General features: G+C 40.3%; 2 protein-coding genes across 7 annotated transcripts in view; both read left to right on the top strand.

The window, feature by feature from the left end:
- Positions 1-20: 20 nt before the first annotated feature.
- On the top strand, positions 21-4063 carry POLR2D (RNA polymerase II subunit D). Its single transcript, XM_054835079.1, has 4 exons — positions 21-135; positions 1458-1638; positions 2076-2171; positions 2883-4063. Exons 1-4 carry the CDS (start codon positions 63-65, stop codon positions 2959-2961), a joined length of 429 nt encoding a protein of 142 aa, XP_054691054.1. The 5' UTR covers positions 21-62; the 3' UTR covers positions 2962-4063.
- Positions 4064-5462: 1399 nt separating this feature from the next.
- The window catches only part of WDR33 (WD repeat domain 33), a 71058-nt gene continuing 59871 nt past the window's right edge, over positions 5463-16649 (top strand). The window contains exons 1-2 of one of the 6 annotated variants that reach the window (XM_054835970.1): positions 5468-5643; positions 11266-11345. The gene's annotated coding sequence lies outside the window, so the exon portion shown is untranslated. Of the gene's footprint in view, positions 5644-11265; positions 11346-16649 lie in introns of all 6 variants that reach the window. The other 5 variants (XM_054835974.1, XM_054835971.1, XM_054835972.1 and 2 more) reach the window with 5 other exon arrangements.

Genomic DNA, 16649 nt, shown 5'->3' with positions numbered 1-16649 from the left:
GAGGGGCTGAGGCGGCGGCGCCGCGTTTCCGGGCGGCGGGGTTTCCGGTGCCGGCTGAGGCGATGGCGGCAGGCGGCAGCGACCCGCGGACGGCGGACGTGGAAGAGGACGCTTCGCAGCTCGTCTTCCCCAAAGGTGCGCGCCGCGGGGGCGGCCGACCGAGCCGGGGAGTGCGGCGAGGGGCTGTGGGCGCTGGGCCAGGCGGTGGTTGGAGGCTGGTGGCGGAGCCCGCGGGCGCCTCTGAGGGAACGAGCTCTCCCTTTCCCGCGGCGCCCGCCTCGCCGAGCGGGTCCTTGGACCGGAGCGCCGCTCAGCCGCCGGAGGGCCCCACCAGTCACAGATATACCAGTTACAGAGCCCCAGGGGTTAAAAATCAGGGATAATAAATGATTTATGTATATTTAAGGACCCCATGGTTGCCAAGATATGGTTGTTCTTACTTATATGGACCGCTACGTGTCTGTACAGGAATAAAAAAAATCGTATCAGGTTATAGCAAAAAGATTCTTGTCTTATGGTATAACCATTACTTTTTCATCAGTGTTTCTTGACATTAGAATAGTGCTGCATTTTAGGAAACCAGCTGTCCAGAGCCTGAGTTGTAACTAGGGATGCTAACAGTCTGTGTATTTCTTTTTTGAGAAAACTAATCAGTATAAATTCCAGAGCTGTATTTACACCTCAGAGTGGCCCTAGAAGAAGAGGACCAAAAAAAAAAAGGGGGGGGGGGGGAGGATTGTGTTGTGTATTTTAAAACAAGCATAGTCTTTAAAGACTGGTTTTTGTCCTTAAAGACTCTTTTTTTGATGTTTTTACATTAAAATCTATAGCCTACCCATGTTCAGCCCAAGTCACTTTACTGTTCCATGCAAACTAAAGGTTGCCAGTCCCTTTCTAGCACTGCTGTGTAGCTGATTGCTTTTATAAAACAGTGCTGAAGGGCACTCCAGGATGCCATCGCTGATCCTGCTGCTTCAAACAGCTCATACTGCTGGTGTTGAAAGACCTTGTTATAAAAATAGAGTTGGCTAAAAAAGGGTAAAAAATTCTGTTAAGATTGGTTAAAACTTTTTTCTGTTAATAAAATTTCAGTGGGTCAATTAACTGTTCAAGTAAATGAAGCCTTTTTTAAAATGTTCAACATTTACTTTAAGAACTCAGAGGCTTCCAAAGACCATAGGCATCACTTCTGAACTTTTTGAATATTACAGGTCTAAATATTTTTTTCTAAAATAAGTCATACATTACTTAAGTTCTGCCAATAATTGGTGAAGAAAACATATTGCAAAAAACGTCACAAATCAGAAAGTTAGGGCTGCAAATGTAAAGTTTTGGTCAAAAAGACAAACACATTGGATTGTCACTCAAAATGGTGTAATTTTTATCAATATTTTCAGTACGAAATTTTCATCCATGCTTTATGTTTTTTATGCTGATGTTCACTCATTCAAATGTAGAATTTGAAACTGCGGAAACTCTTCTAAATTCAGAAGTACATATGCTTCTTGAGCATCGCAAGCAACAGAACGAGAGTGCAGAAGATGAGCAGGAGCTTTCAGAAGTCTTCATGAAAACCTTGAACTACACAGCGCGCTTCAGCCGCTTCAAAAACCGTGAAACCATTGCCAGTGTCCGTAGGTGAGTGGAAGAATTAGGGTATAAGATTATACTGGAGAATTTGGTATATAATATTGATGCTGCTTTATGAAAGTACAATTTAGAGGTGTTAGTACTGGTTTGTACTAGAATTCTGAATCTTTCTGAATAGGCAAGAAATTTTATCATAATTCTTCATGGAGAGTTGTACTTTGTCTAGGTCAAGCCTTCTGAACTGCTTTGTTTTCAGTATTTAAATGACAGCTGATTGCATTAAATGGGAGAATTTTCTAGACTTTGTGGAGTAATTTGGGGGAAGTAGAGTTAGTCTCGTTGCAGTCATATAATGAGTCTTTCCTCTTGAAAAAACATGGACTTCAGTGCCAAAAGCAGAGCGAAAAAAGATATTTATTTGGTTTATGCCCTTTTATATTTCTAGCTTACTTGTAATTTCACCAGGTTGTTGTCTTTCCTTACAGTTTGCTGCTCCAGAAAAAGCTCCATAAATTTGAACTGGCATGTTTGGCTAACTTGTGTCCTGAGACAGCTGAGGAAGCGAAAGCTTTGATTCCTAGGTGAGCATTTATATATCGTAAAAGGACTGCTTTATATTTTCCTGTGATCTGAACCCAGCTATGGGCAGATGCTGTCTCTTCAATACAGCTCTGTTAATGGAAAAACTTTTTGTCTCAGTCTTCTTCACCTACCCATTGATCTGACAGTGAGGTAATTTTTGTAAGCATGCTTAATGCACATCGACAACATTTACTAGGTTAAGCGTAAACAGCTTAAATCGGGGTTCTTAGGCCACCCAGCTGTGTGTGTTGGGGTTTTTTTTGGGTGGGGTTTTGTTTGTTTGTTTGTTTCCTGTTGGAGCAAATGTCATGTGCAGGGCAGCAGTAAATTCTATTATCATATCTTCATCCTCTGAGATAGAGGAGGGAGTGAAACTCTCACCTGATTACAGTTTTTTCCCTGTATACATGGACTTCATTTAGAGGTCTATTTAAACATGGACTTGCCTTGCCTTTTTGATAAAACATTTTGAAATTATTCAGCAGAATGTTCTGGGAAGGCTGGAGTTTTGTCATTTAAGGAGGAGGCACTGCATAGGGATGAAAGTGGTATTTGTACAGTAATGTTACAGACAGTTCCTGGTGGTACCATACAGGTGGGTGAGGATGGTGTAGAGACTGACAGGAAGAGATTACAGCTGTCTGAAACTAATCTGGGGAGGAGATTATTTCTAAAACCTTTAATGTACCCTCATTGTTCTTATCTTGCAGCCTGGAGGGCCGATTTGAAGATGAGGAATTACAGCAGATTCTTGATGACATTCAGACTAAACGCAGCTTCCAGTATTAAGGTTAATCCTGAACCCCTTTATCTGAACAGAAAAAAATGGGAACTTTGGCTGTTTCTCAGCCCTCTGGACCAATCCAGCTCCCAGCTGAGTAAGGGGAGTTGTGGATACAGGGTACTCCAGTGCTGTGTCATCCACAGGTGCATTCAGACTGGAGATCAGTTTAGTCCTTTTGGTTTGTTCCACATGTATGTTGGTAAGGACGCCTGTTTTGTGAGGGAGCCAAAGAACCTGAAAAGCCTTTTCCCAGTGGCTCAAGTATTTGTTTCTTCCAGATCCCTCTCCCCGATTTGGAAATTTTCAACATGTTTCTGTTTTTCAGCAGAAATGTAGATGTGACCTTTTTTTTTGTGAACTTCTAAAAGAGATGGAGAAACTTGTTCTTGACTCTCAGAAGGCTTATTGATGAGCGGCATCAATTTCTGTGGTGGTTTTTTTTTTATTGTGTGATCAGGACTGGATTTTTACAGCTTCAATAATTTTCTATTATTGTTTAGTGTAAATTAAAAGATATTTCTAATTAATGTGTGTTGTATAAACATTAGGTTCATATTATGATTTTATTGGACCTTTTTGATAAACAGATCCTGTGATTATTAACCTGTGTTGGAGATCTGGGGACTCCAAGTGCATAATAACGCAAGTACAATTTAGGACAGGTCAGACAGAGGCGTTATTAACTATGATCATAGTGAGAGAACATTTGGGCAGCATCTCCCTCTCTGCTCCCCTGTCCTCTGCCAAGTGGTCGCAGAGACCTAACCTATATATTGTTTCAGAAAAGAAAAAGGTGAGGAAAAGCAGTCATTTTGATATTAACAAAGCCAGGTATCCATCCTGGGAGGGATGGGCTCGTTAATTGGCTTGCTAACTGCCGCAATTCTAAGGAGGAATCAAAGAGTCAATCAGGTGACACTCTGGAGGGGGATGGCTCTTGGTGGAGCCTCTGCACACACAGTATTATCTTAGCTCAGAAGTGGGGAGTTGGCAACTGTCACAGACTGTTAGCTTTCAGTTGAAAGGAATGTTGTTTAAGTTAGGATAAACTTCTTAGCCAGCCCTCTCAAATCTTAAATATTAATAATTTTACCACTACACTTTGAAGAAGGAAAATTTTGTAGAAAAGAATGGCTGGGACAAAGAGGAAGACAAATGTCTTATGTCAAGGCATTGCTTGGGACAAACAATAGTTTCACTGATGTCGCAAAAGGGAGAGAAATACAGTATTATTTCAGCTCTTACTGGAAACTTAATGTTTCTGCTATACTGAAAGGCTAAGCTGATTTATGACAACTGGTTGGGCTACCTCAACCGAAGCATGTTACCTCAAAGAGCATTTATTTCTATGCTTTGGTGGCATTAAGTCTCCTGCAAGCCAATAAACCACACATGCCTTGCTAATTAACCACAGTAACTTTAGCTGGATCAGAATAATTGTAACTAAAGAACAAAGATAAAAGCAAGGTGGCACAGTGAATATTTTGTAAAGGTCAGTGCCCCTTTTGGTACAGTTAAGTTTTCCAGTAGCTGCTCCCACTGTAACTTGGTTTGTCCTGTAAAATGTTTCTGTTCAAGCAGCTTTAAGACATTTTCATCTTTTTAATACAGGCTCTCATATCTTAATGAGAATGCATTCTTATTGAAAAGACCCAACATTCTAGACCTCTTTACCTACACTTCTGGGTAAAAGGATGTAATAATTGTAATTGGGAAGTATGACTATTTGTTGATACCTTTGTAAGCTAACATAAGACTCCCGAGGAGTATAAGAGACTTAGCAATCTGAGAGTGATCACAGGAGATTTGCGCCATCCTCCACAAATAGATAATTACGAGCATTGAGATTAGTTGTTCTTGATTGTTGTGTTTTGAAACCTGGTAATCGAGACGGGGAAGAGGAAGACGTCCAAGGGAATTGCGCAAGGTGCAATTCTGTTGTGAACGTGTGGAGTATTAACATGAAGCAGTACAGAAATACAGACCTATGCGAGACGAGCAAGGCGATGCGGTTCGGAAGCAGTAATTTGTCCAGCTGCCGGTACTACCCGTTTGGAGAGACAGGAGCCGGCAGAGGCCTTGTTGCCCACAGCGCCGTGAAACCACAGGCCGGGGGGGGGGGTGGGCGGAGCCGCAGCTTCCCCGCCACGGCGAGTTCACGGGTTGAATTTTGGTCATCCTTTCCCCCCAACAAAACGCGGGAGGGACACCGGGCGCGACCCCCCCAGAACGACGTGCCGCCGGGACCGCAGCCCCTCCCTTCAGGCGCGCCGCGCTGCCGGCTCCCCACCTTTCAGTGCGCAGGCGCGCACCTCTTCGCGCCTCCACCTGCGAGGGAAAGGGTCGGGGGGGGGGGAGCCGGACTTCCGGCGGCGCAGGCGCAGGTCGTGGCGCGGCGGGAGGCTCGCGGAAGGAGCGCGCGCCCTGCCCCGCGCGCCTTGCCTCGCGCGCCTGCGCACTGGCCGCCGTCTTCCAGCCGCCGTGCCCCAGCGGGCGCTGGGACCGCCTCTCGCGCCGCTGAGCGTGTTGACGTAGGGCGCGTGCGCCGCCCGGTCGCTGGTGGGGGAAGGAAGATGGCGGCTGGCTGCGGTGGGGGCTCGTGAGGCGGCGGTTTCCGGGGCCGGAGGGACGAGACGAGTGGCGAGGCGATAGGGCGCGGAGTCGGGGTACGAGAGACCGGCTGGACGGTGAGTACGGCTCGGTGCGGGGCCGCTGGTGGGGCGGGGCGCGGGGGTGAGCAGCCTGGGAAGTGCGGCTGCCTCCGCCATTTTTAGGCCGCGGCCCAGAAGCGGTGCGGTCAGGGCCAGGAAGGGGCTGAGCCCTGGCGCGGCCCGCCAACGGTGGCGGGTGGGTGCAGCAGTGAGGGGCCGTGGGGCTGCCTGGGCAGGCGCGCCCGCAGGAGCGTGGGGCTCAGGCCTTGTCCGCGGGATGAGCTGAGCGCAGGGCCCAGCTCCGCGGCACTGGGCCCACGGGGTGGGGTGGGCTGGAGGGCTGAGGTGGTGGTGAAGGCTGATGCCGGGAGCAGGCAAGTGGTCCCCTTTCCTGCCTGCTGCATAGGTGTCTGCTTGTAGTCTCGCCCGAGTTTCTTAATCCTGCCTTTTTGTACTTTTTTGTTGTTGTTGTTAATTTTCTTTTCTCTGTCTTGGATTTGAGCGGAGATTGGGTTGTGACTGCTTGAAGATACGGCTTGGGAAGCCCTAGCCGTTACGGGTAGATACAGCCATGTGCAGCAGGCACTTGCTTATTCTGGAAGGGTGGATGGATTTAATGACGGTGTGGTGGTACATTCCACTGATTGAGACTCACCAGTCTACGATTATGACATGGGTAGCAAACCTATGTGACCTCTTGAATTTGAAAAAACAACGTTCTTCCGTTGGAGAGAACTCAGACTTTGTGCCACCTTGAAGATGAGTGATATTTCTCTCTTGCTGACTGTTAGGTTCTTTCTTTTGAGTAGATAGCTGTATGGTTTCAAATACAGTATTTTGAAATATTGGTACTCATTAAGCACATCCAGTTGTCTTACAAAAGTTGTCATAGGTAAGTAGTTCTGTACTCTACTAGTTTTGTACCGCATTATATCCTTAATTGCAATTTGTGAGTGGTATTTGGGAATCTGTTTTCCTATGTAGACATCAGACCCTCCTACTTCTTGCAACAGATGTTTGTTCTTTTATGCTTTTACTAACTTAAATTGTCCTTCCTTTAAGAAAGGCAGCACTACATACATGTCAGAGTTTATAGTATGCAAATATATTGAGTCAAAATACTTCAAGGTTTCCTCCTCCTGAACTCTTTATCAGCTAAATTGACTTTTACTTCTCAACAGTTTGCTGCAATATTCTGCCATCATCTTTAATATAAGAACATATTTCAAAATTTGGTTCTTAACATCTTGTTCGGTTGTGCTGTAGTATTTCTAATGAGAAGATCTGAAAATGTAGTTAAAAGACTTCTCATTTAAACACTCTCAGCATGATAAGAAAAATCTGGCATGTCTTTAATTGCTTTTGCTATTAGTATTTTTGGAGTTCTCTGCCCAACTGCTCTACACTTTAGAAGGTAAGCTTTACACAACCTTCCTGCATCTGACTGTTTCAGAAGCGGACAGAATGACCAGATTATATTAAGAGCATGAATTTTGAGAAATAAATATTGAGAGATGTGGAAAAACACAAATCTTTTTGAGCTGCAGAGAATGTTAGGTGCTAGTAACTAGTGTACGTTTAATTTAATACTCTAGAGCTGCTAAAGCCTTTTAACTTAACTTGTCAGTCACTATAAAGAGTTAAAGTCTTTCCCTGCTACCTGAAGTGTTGGTCCTCTATTGAATCCTTGCAGCAGTAAACGTTAGACTGTTTAGACTGTTGGAATTGAAAATTTCTCATCAGTTTTGTATTCCTCTTATCAACAGAGGTTAGCACAGGAAGTAAGAACATAGCCATCCTAAATTGCGCTTGAGGTAGAGGGTACTAGAATGCCTGCCTTTGCTGCAAAAAAGAGAGGCCTTGATCTGAGGAGGGGGTGAGAAATCTTCTGTTTTGTTCCCATCCCTAGCAGATGTGTTACTCTTCTGACTCACCTGAAAAAAAAAAAAACATGGAGAATGCTTTTGGTTAAGTAGGAATATGGAAGGAATTTCTCAATTTACTGAGATGATTCCGTGCAAAATATTTTGCTTTTTGTATCTGCTAGTCACAGGGTTGGTATGTTGGGAATTTCTGTAGTTGGTTTACTAACTCTGGAAATGAAAATAATTTTAGCCTTGCCCATATGTTACTCTAGCTTGTAATTTAGAAAACTGCTACTCATATCTCTGTGCAGGAAGAGTTGTAAAAACAAGCTGAAAACTTTCTGTATTGTGTTTATGAATTTTACAAAATTTATTCTTTATTTGCGATATTTTCATTCCTGATATTGTATCATTTTGTTATTGAAAGTTTTATACAAAGTAAAAATACAGATGTGCAGGTTTCGTTGGTATAATTAATGAAAAAGTGTCATTGAGAAGTAAACCTCAGTTAAACTGAACAATTGGAGCTTAATGGTGGGGAGAGGATATGGTAAAGATCTTTCAAAAGATTAAAACCTTAAAATAACCTTAATCATCATCTCTTATCATAGAGTATATCTGAAAGTAAGAGCAGAGAAATAGACTTTTTGATGGCTAAGTAGTTCTTTGTTGTTTGTATTTTGTTGTTATTAATTTCGCTTCAATTTATAGCATCCTTGATACCATATTTTTAAAATGGTGCTAAACTTACCAGCAATCCATTCTGGCTCACCAGTATTTAAAAAAAACTAGTCAGCATTTAATAGAATGCCATTTCTGGTTTAACCAGCTCTCTGCATTCAAACTGGGTGTACCAATCATTCTGTTGTGAAACTTGAAATGTGATATGAAGTATATATTTACCAGGAAAAGAAAGTAAGCTAGTTTCTCTTCTGTTGTGCAATATTACTTTTGATAACACATATATTACAAAGACAGTGCATGTACAGCTATGTCAAATACTGGTTAAAATTGTTTTATCAATTTGTGGTAATGTAGATTAAAGTTTACAGTGGGAAAAGGTCCGAATGTGTTACAGTGTAGTAGAAGCCTGCATTTTTGTGGAGGTTGTAATTAGAAAAGTGGCTAACTCTTCCAGCCCTTCATTGTTTGCTTATTTTAAAAGGTTTTATTTCAAACTTTTTTCTTTTGTCTAAAAGGGATTTGATTTAAAGCAGACAAATCCTAAAAAACTATCCCAGAAAGAAATATGAAAACTGTAGTACTTTTTAATAACTTAAGCACAAGTCAGAACATCAGACTTGCTTTAATCTACTACTGACTTGATACTTTCCCTTGAACCATTTATACTTTTTTGGTACAGTTCCTTCTTACTTGCTTAGAGTGATCACAGTTACAATTTGCAAGGCATTCTCTGAATGTGGAGGGATATTAGAGACCAAATTTTTTATGCTTTGAAAGTAAACTAACAGATATTGTTGCTGTTTTACCTCTGCACCAAATTATAAAATGGAAGAAGTATGCTTCTGTGTAGCAAGAATGGCCCTGATAAACAGATCCCACTTTATCTAGGAAGCTATGTACCTGGTTTTTACTTGAGGGGAAAAAAAACAATCCAAACCTTGTTCATTAAGATACCTTGTTGAAAAGGAAGAAAAAGTGCCAACTTCCATAATATGGGATAATCTTTAATGCTGAAAATCCATGTAAATATACTTTAAGGATTGAAAAATGTACCAAGTCTAATAATAATAAATTGTACTAAGTTGCCATGAAGTCTTACCAGGAATTGAGGGTTCTGTTCTAAGCAGTTTCTCTAGTCATTGCTTTTATCACAATTTCCCTCAGTTATAGGAGGAAAGACTTGCTCTACAGTATTAATCTTTACTCTTGACAAACCCTGATAAAACTTTTGTGTTGTACACAGGTGTTGTTTCAAACAATTACATGGTAGTGTTCTTACAAATATATAGAATACAGATATAAAACTATAAGCAATTTTTCACACTGTTCAGACACAAATGAAAACATCTATTCCTTTCTGGGCACTTATAAACTGCATCAAGTAACCCTGGTACACTTTTTTTCTATCAAAAATGAGTTAGAAGTTTATCTTCAGTTTCTTTTAAACAGGATTTTTTCCTGTATACTCGTTAAATCTTAACAACATGCTTGTCATGAGCTCATTGCTGTTATTTAATTAGTCTTCAGTATAATGTGCTGATTCAAAAAAATAGATTCTGTTAAGTTTTGAAGCTTTGAAAATGTTATCAGTGGAGTTGTAAATTTTATGTAACTTAGAATTTTTAGTTATTCTAAATAATTAAAATCATAATATTCTGCTGCCTGTCTTTTCATGGTACCAGAGTTCATACAATGGTGCAGGCAGCTGTACAGGGGGACTCTTTTTGTGAGCAGTAGTACAATGTTTGTTTCTAATCTGGCTCAGTTTTCTGTTTTGGCCTGTGTCTTGGAAACAGTGATTCTGGAACCGGTGAGGTGGTAGGAAAGAGGAGGTGATGGGAAATACCTGTCTCTGCCATAGCATTGACTTAGGCTGCACTGAGTGACTGTAACCATGTGTTGAGGCAGTAGGCACTGTTTTTAGTTAATATGGCAGATGTATCAGCTCTTTATAAAATACATCCCTAAATGTTTAAGATCTTGTCTACTTAGCACCAAGTTTTAATTTAAGGCAGTTGGTCATGAAGCTTGGAATTTAGATTGCTCTTAGCCATGCACCTGTAACTTTACTGAAAAGTGAGTACCCCGAGTTGAAGAGGGTGGCAGGATAGGCTAAAAGCAGTTTTGCAACTAAAAGTATAGATAAGTTGATACTGATCAGTTCTGTCTATTAGTGTGTTATACTCTTCAAGGTGAGCACACAGGTACTTGAAATAATGCAAGTTTCTTGGGTTTAAACATTTGAGGGTTCAATTAAATCATTTTCCCAAATCCAAAAGAAACATGATACAAAAGAATATGTTAATGTGTCTTTTTTTTTTTTTTCTTAAAGGGAGGCCAGAGGCTGGATAACAAGAAGTCTGTAGTATATTATGGGTTTGGTGCAGTTTTCATGTTCATTATGAAGTTTTGGCAACAGTGATTTGTATTTTACCATGGGTGTGAGTATTCATCTGCAAATTTAAGTCTGGCAGGAGCTGCCCTTTGAGTTGGATAAGTAGTGCCACAGCTCCAGCTTGATTTACAGCCTGAGGACTGCGTAATGGTGCAGCTCTAACCTGTCCGGTGTACATTTGCAGTCATCTAAATCGGCATTACAGCACAAAGTGGTAACTTGCCCTGCTTCTGGTCAGATGTTTTTTCTCCTGTGTCAGTAGAGGCATTCCTGGAACTCCATAGTCAGATGGCTGAGAAGCTGCTCTGGGTTTTGACTGACGTTAGCAGGACAGTCTCTTCACACAGAGCGGTTTCTTAGGGGGATGGCCGGTGTGGTCACCAGATGTTCATGTTGGCTTAACGGAGGGGTCATGCAGGACAGGAACACACAACTGGGGTCAAGGCAGGACTGCTTTTTTAAAGTGTCAGCAGTTTTAGATTTGGTTCAGGTCCTTATGGAACTTGATCTCAGCAGTCCTCTAGACTCTTCCCACAATGCTGAAGTTTATTCAGTAGCTATCGCTGCAGTTAAATTGTGTGATCACAATGAGCAGTTGTGCTTCCTACCATTGTCCTCCTTCCCCCAACCCCAGTAAAAATCACCACTTAACTTTGAAAATGCCTTTCTTCTATTGGGGCATGTTTGTAAGCAAACTGTTATGCTTCTTTGCAGAGACTAGTGAAATTTTATGATTCTATCACAAGAAAAATTGTAGACTGCCTAAATTTGCAAGTAGGAGGACTGCGGATTGAGTAAGTATTAGTATGTTATATTCATTCAGCAATATTTGCACTGTTCCTAAATTAAGGACTTTGGAGTTAAATTCATACTTGAGTCAGTCACCAAACCATGTTTTGCAATCTCTTTCTACTGATGGATGCAAATATTGTGGTGGTCTCAGCAAATTTAAGCCTCATAAGTAATCAAGCTATGTATTTCTAATAATATATTTTATAGACTCTTGACTAATATAATAAGCCATAGCTGACAAGCTTTTTGTACAGTAAGATGAAAATACTGACCTTGAACTGTTGACTGAAGTGCTGCTTTTGCCAGAAAAGCTTGCTGGTATTATCAAGACAGGCAATACAAAGTAGGAGAGAAATGCCAAGGGATTTTAGACCTTGGAGAACTTAGTTTTTAAAACTGAAGCTCTCTGGTGACATGCATTTCTGCTGAATTGTCATTCTCATGGGGAGCTTGACTCTTCCTGTAATTGGGGAAAGTCTTGTACTGTACCCTTGCTCTTTGAAAGGCTGTCTGCAGGATTTATGTATGTGAACTTGAATTTTCTTTACTGGAAAATGTATTGATAGAGAAGATGAAGGCATGCGTTTATCGAACAGTAATAAATGGTAAATGTGAACGCTGTTTACTAAAGAGGTTTAAATGCTGTCATTGGGCAATGTATGTATATATATATCTTCATAATCTTATGCAGGTATTTGCATAGCTTGTAATTCACAAGGACCAGAAAACTTATATTCCTGGAAGTATTGGCTGTGTGATTCCAGTTCAAAGCAAGTGTATTTCTAATTCATGTTCAATTGTGTGAGCAAGTAGTGTGTATATATATACACACACACCAGCCATCAGTTTAGAAAGTGTTTTAGCATTGGAAGTTCCTTTATATAGTGGAATCTCTGTTGATTATATTTTGAAATAGGCATGTTTCTGATGAAACTTTCAGAACTGCTTGAGTGATATTACGCAGACTTTTAAACATTGAGATCTTAAAATTACAATAGTTAGCACAGTTTATTTTTTTCCTATTGTAAGTTTGTTCCTCATTGGCTTAAACAGTTTCTAGCATAACCAGCAGCAAACAGGGGTTGTGCATTGATCTCCTACACCAAACCGTGGCAAAAGTTTACATATACGCTAGACTTTGAAATCTTGACTGGAGCAGATATTGAGAAGCTACACTTTTGAATTCTGTTTTTATCCGCATAAATAATCTACAGTCAGAACTTAACTTGATCAAAGTAATTTAGAAGTGCTGTTTTATTTCACTATTTCTATAACTTAGGGGGTGTTTGGTTGATGTTTTGGGGTTTTTTTCTTTTAAACTGCTCTGATTCACCAGTAAGTCAATAATGAGGAGCATTGTTAATGTAAGTATGGTTTGAATTTCTCTAGCGGGGTACATAAGGCTTGTTTAGCATCATTGTGTGATTAGATAAAATTTGAATTGTTCTCTCCAATTCCACTACTCTTGCTTAAGGGTGTCTCTATATTAGCTACATCTGGGCAGAGCAACTGTAGGCATTAATTTGCATTTTTTGCTATAAACATAGCTGCTAATTTAACTGCTCAAAACCCTTGAGTTTTGGTTTGGGGGGTAACATATCTGTCTTGGATAAATCTTTGTGTGCATCTGCTACATCTTTTTATCAAAAGAGAATCAAAAAACCTTTTTTGGGGAAAAAAACCTTGGATATTGCTGGGGAAATACTGTGGAGTAGTGTGTTAGAGGACATTTATTCTGCAGTGTGACTGTGAAAGTGTTTAGTGTCATCTTTTCTTATATTGAATACATGAAGTGTGTAAATAACCTTGACATACTCAGAAGATGGGTGCTCTGTTGCACAAAGCTTGCACTTCTGGGTGCAAGTTAGCCATGTAGACATGGGTGGTGAATGGCTTTGACCATTTAAAAAAAAGCAATTAAATGAAAAGAAATTATGTTGTCTTGAAGTGTTCTACTGAAATATGAAATATCTTTTTGGAGAGAGAAGTAGAAAAAGCAGCTTTGAAATACGGTTAATAACTACTGAAAAACATTGACTTTAGTTGTGGTGTTTTGTTACCTTTCTACACTTCTCACCATATGAAGGCTTTTTTTTTTTTTCCCCCACATAATCACATGATAGCACTATTTCCCTTCTTCCTACTCTCCCTTCTGGACTTCAGTTTCTTAGTTGTGGAAACCTAAGACACTATTCTTCTACCTTTATTTGGCCTGGAAACTGGAATGGCAAACAGTGTTGTTTTGTCAGAAGACTGCCTGAGTAACACTAAGGGGAAAAAAAGAGCATTCTTTGAGTCAGAGATGTGACTCAAATTCTTTGATATTTTCTTAATTCTTCTCTTTTGATGTTTTCAGCATTTGCTTTTACATAAAATTTGCAAGAGTTCTGGGTATCTTTGTTAAGTGTTCAATAGATAAATGTTATGAAAGGTTAATCTTTATAACAAGTTACAATTCTTACTAAAAAGGCTTCGCTATCACCTTGTCTGCATTGAGTTTGCAACTCTTAGGGACGCATATTCAACTTGTAGATAAAAATGTATGTTTTGGTTCTGTAGTGTGAAGAGAATCAAACTGTTGTTAGATTGTATAGACTTTGTTCTCTTTGTCATCAGAATTTCAGTAGATTGTTTCAGAAACAAAGATACTGGTTGCTGCGTTTCCCTACTGAAATTTTGTCCTGCTAACTGCTATAGTCCTTCTAGTCCTTTTCACTTCCACTGTTCATGAAGTTCTCTGAAGACATTTTGGTAGGATTTTTTGCAACTCTTCCCCCTGCTGCCCCCCCTTCTCTACTGTTTATGTGTTTTATGCAGATGAGGGCTTGAGCCTTCTAAGTATAGACAAATGAAAGCAAAAATGTCTGCATTTCTTCTCTATGGTACCTATATAACAATTTGTCTCTAGAATCCAGTAAAGTTCCAGCTTAATCATATGTGAGCTGAGGAAGAAAGTTGATGATAGTCTAGTGATTTGGGGGTTATGTACCTTAACAGTAGCACTTGAGTCAAGAGGGGCCTAGATATGCACGAGGAATGGGTCAGCAGAAACATGCTGAAGATGGATGAGGAGACCTGCAGAGTTCTCATAGCCTCTCCGTAGCCTCATGGATTTGTACAGGCTGCAAAGTGACTGGCTGAATAGCAGTCTCACTGAAGAGGACCTGAGAGTTTGTGCCAAGTTGAACATGGACCAACAATATGTTCTTGTTATAAATAAGGTGAACTGCATATTGGGTGAAACTAGGAGGAGCATCCTAAGCAGATTCAGCTGTGATGTTGGGTTTTTTCCACCAAGATTAGTGTTAGTTCAGCTAGAGAATATCTTGATATTTAGGATAAATGGCCTTTTTTGCTTTTAAACTACTTTTCCTTTGCTTTTTAGTATTTGTCATGCTATGTTAGTGATTTTAAAAGTTAGTCCTGAAGTTTTTTTTCCCAACAAAATGGTAGCTCCAAGGTAAGGCAGCATCAGTAGTCACTTCAGCATGAAAATCGAGCTGGATGTATTTCAGCCAGTTAAGATGAATTGCTGTTATTGTAGTGACTCACAGTAGTAAAAGTCAGTCTGGGTTATAATCTAGATGCAGGTCTTGACAAATGCTAAGCAGCAGTCAAGATGAAGGAATACATAGGTGGTTTAGAGGGGGGAAAATATTGTTTTATTATTTAAAACTTGCAAGTAAACTTTAACTTCAAGCAAAACTATCTAATGAGTAATACTGAAATCATGGTAGCAGACCAAATCCTGTGCATCTTCTAACTGAAGTTTTAAGTGCAGTCTGCCAAACATCATCTTAGTGCAATTGGTTGCTTCCATGTTTGTTTTGAAGTATGCTTCAAGAAACTTGCTGTACAAGTTGGTTTTGTGAGGTACAGAAAGGGAATCGTTCTAGGCTGTTTTACTTGTGAAAGCAGTTTCTCTACTGCGGCCAGTGGTAAAGCAGGACCTGTCTCTGGAGTCCTGTGAACTAAAGTACCTTGACTTTTTTATGCTGTATGTAAGCATCTGTCTTCTGCAAATACTACTTTCTACTTTGGAACGAATCAAGGGTTTAGTTTGAGCATAAAATGAGGAATGTTTGAGGTTTGTTTGATTATTAGGTATTTGTTTAGTACTAGAAATCCAAAATTTGAAGTGTTAAATGTAGATGTAACTTATGTGCAGCTAAGCAGACTTAACTGTTTAAGATTGTCCCCTAAGGTCTGTAACCTAAAACTTTCAGACTGGCTGTTTGAAGTTTTTTTTCCCTGATAGCGCATTCTCTCTTGGGCTTTTAGATGTCTTAATTTGTATGCTTTCTCTACTATTTCAGAGGTTCTTGGGCATAGTGTATTTTTATGTGAAACTTCAAAGGTGTAGGGCTTTTGTCAATTAAATATCAGCACTGCTTCTCTTCCTGCAGAAAATAAATCCTTTAAATTAAAAACTTCATCAAAATAATCACATTTTGCCAGGTCTTGCTCACTGTTCAGTGAAAGATGGTTGTTTTCTTGGTACATATTTTAGAAATGTTACATGTTCTATCCTTTCAGACTCCATTTTATGTGTGTGTATGAGTTTGGGTTGTGTTAAAAATCCAACAGTTTGAATTTCATGGAAAACTGGGCATAATGAAAGTATGGGACTGAAGTTAAAGGATAAAAAATACACTTCTGCATTTTTAGGTCCTTGATCGTGCCAGTGTAGTAGATTCTGGGCTGTGTATGAAACAAATCTTTGAAGTGTCTCCATATAAGAAGAGGTTGTTGAACCTTTTGGGCAGAGTAGTTTGACTTAGCCAATGATTAATTTAAGTATCTGTTGCTGTGTTTTTGATGAAGATGTCGGGGACTTATGTTTTACATTCTTTTTTTATTGGAATAGAATGACTGCAATGGGGCAAGCTGCCAAATCCTTTTCCCTCCACTTTGTGTGGTCAGAATTTAAAACCCATTTCTAGGAAAGTTTTATTCACAAATAAAATATAATAGAGAATGGATGCTGATATAATAGAATCATAGAATGGTTTGGGTTGGAAGGGACCTGAAAGCCCATCCAGTTCCAACCCCCTGCCATGGGCAGGGACACCCTCCACTAGCCCAGGTTGCCCAAAGCCCCATCCAGTCTGGCCTTCAACACTTCCAGGGATGGGGCATCCACAGCTTCTCTGGGCAACCTGTGCCAGTGCCTCGCCACCCTCACAGTAAAGAATTTCTTGTTAATATCTAATCTAAATGTGTCATCCTTCAGCTAATGTATATTGGGAGTACAGGAGTAGAGCCCTGGGAAAATCTGCTTGCTGCAGAGAGCAGTAATGTTGTTT

This window comes from Grus americana, chromosome 9, assembly GCF_028858705.1.
Source record: "Grus americana isolate bGruAme1 chromosome 9, bGruAme1.mat, whole genome shotgun sequence".
Taxonomy (NCBI): Eukaryota; Metazoa; Chordata; class Aves; order Gruiformes; family Gruidae; genus Grus; species Grus americana.
Note: the sequence above shows the minus strand (reverse complement) of the source record. Positions and strands in the feature narration are given on the sequence as shown.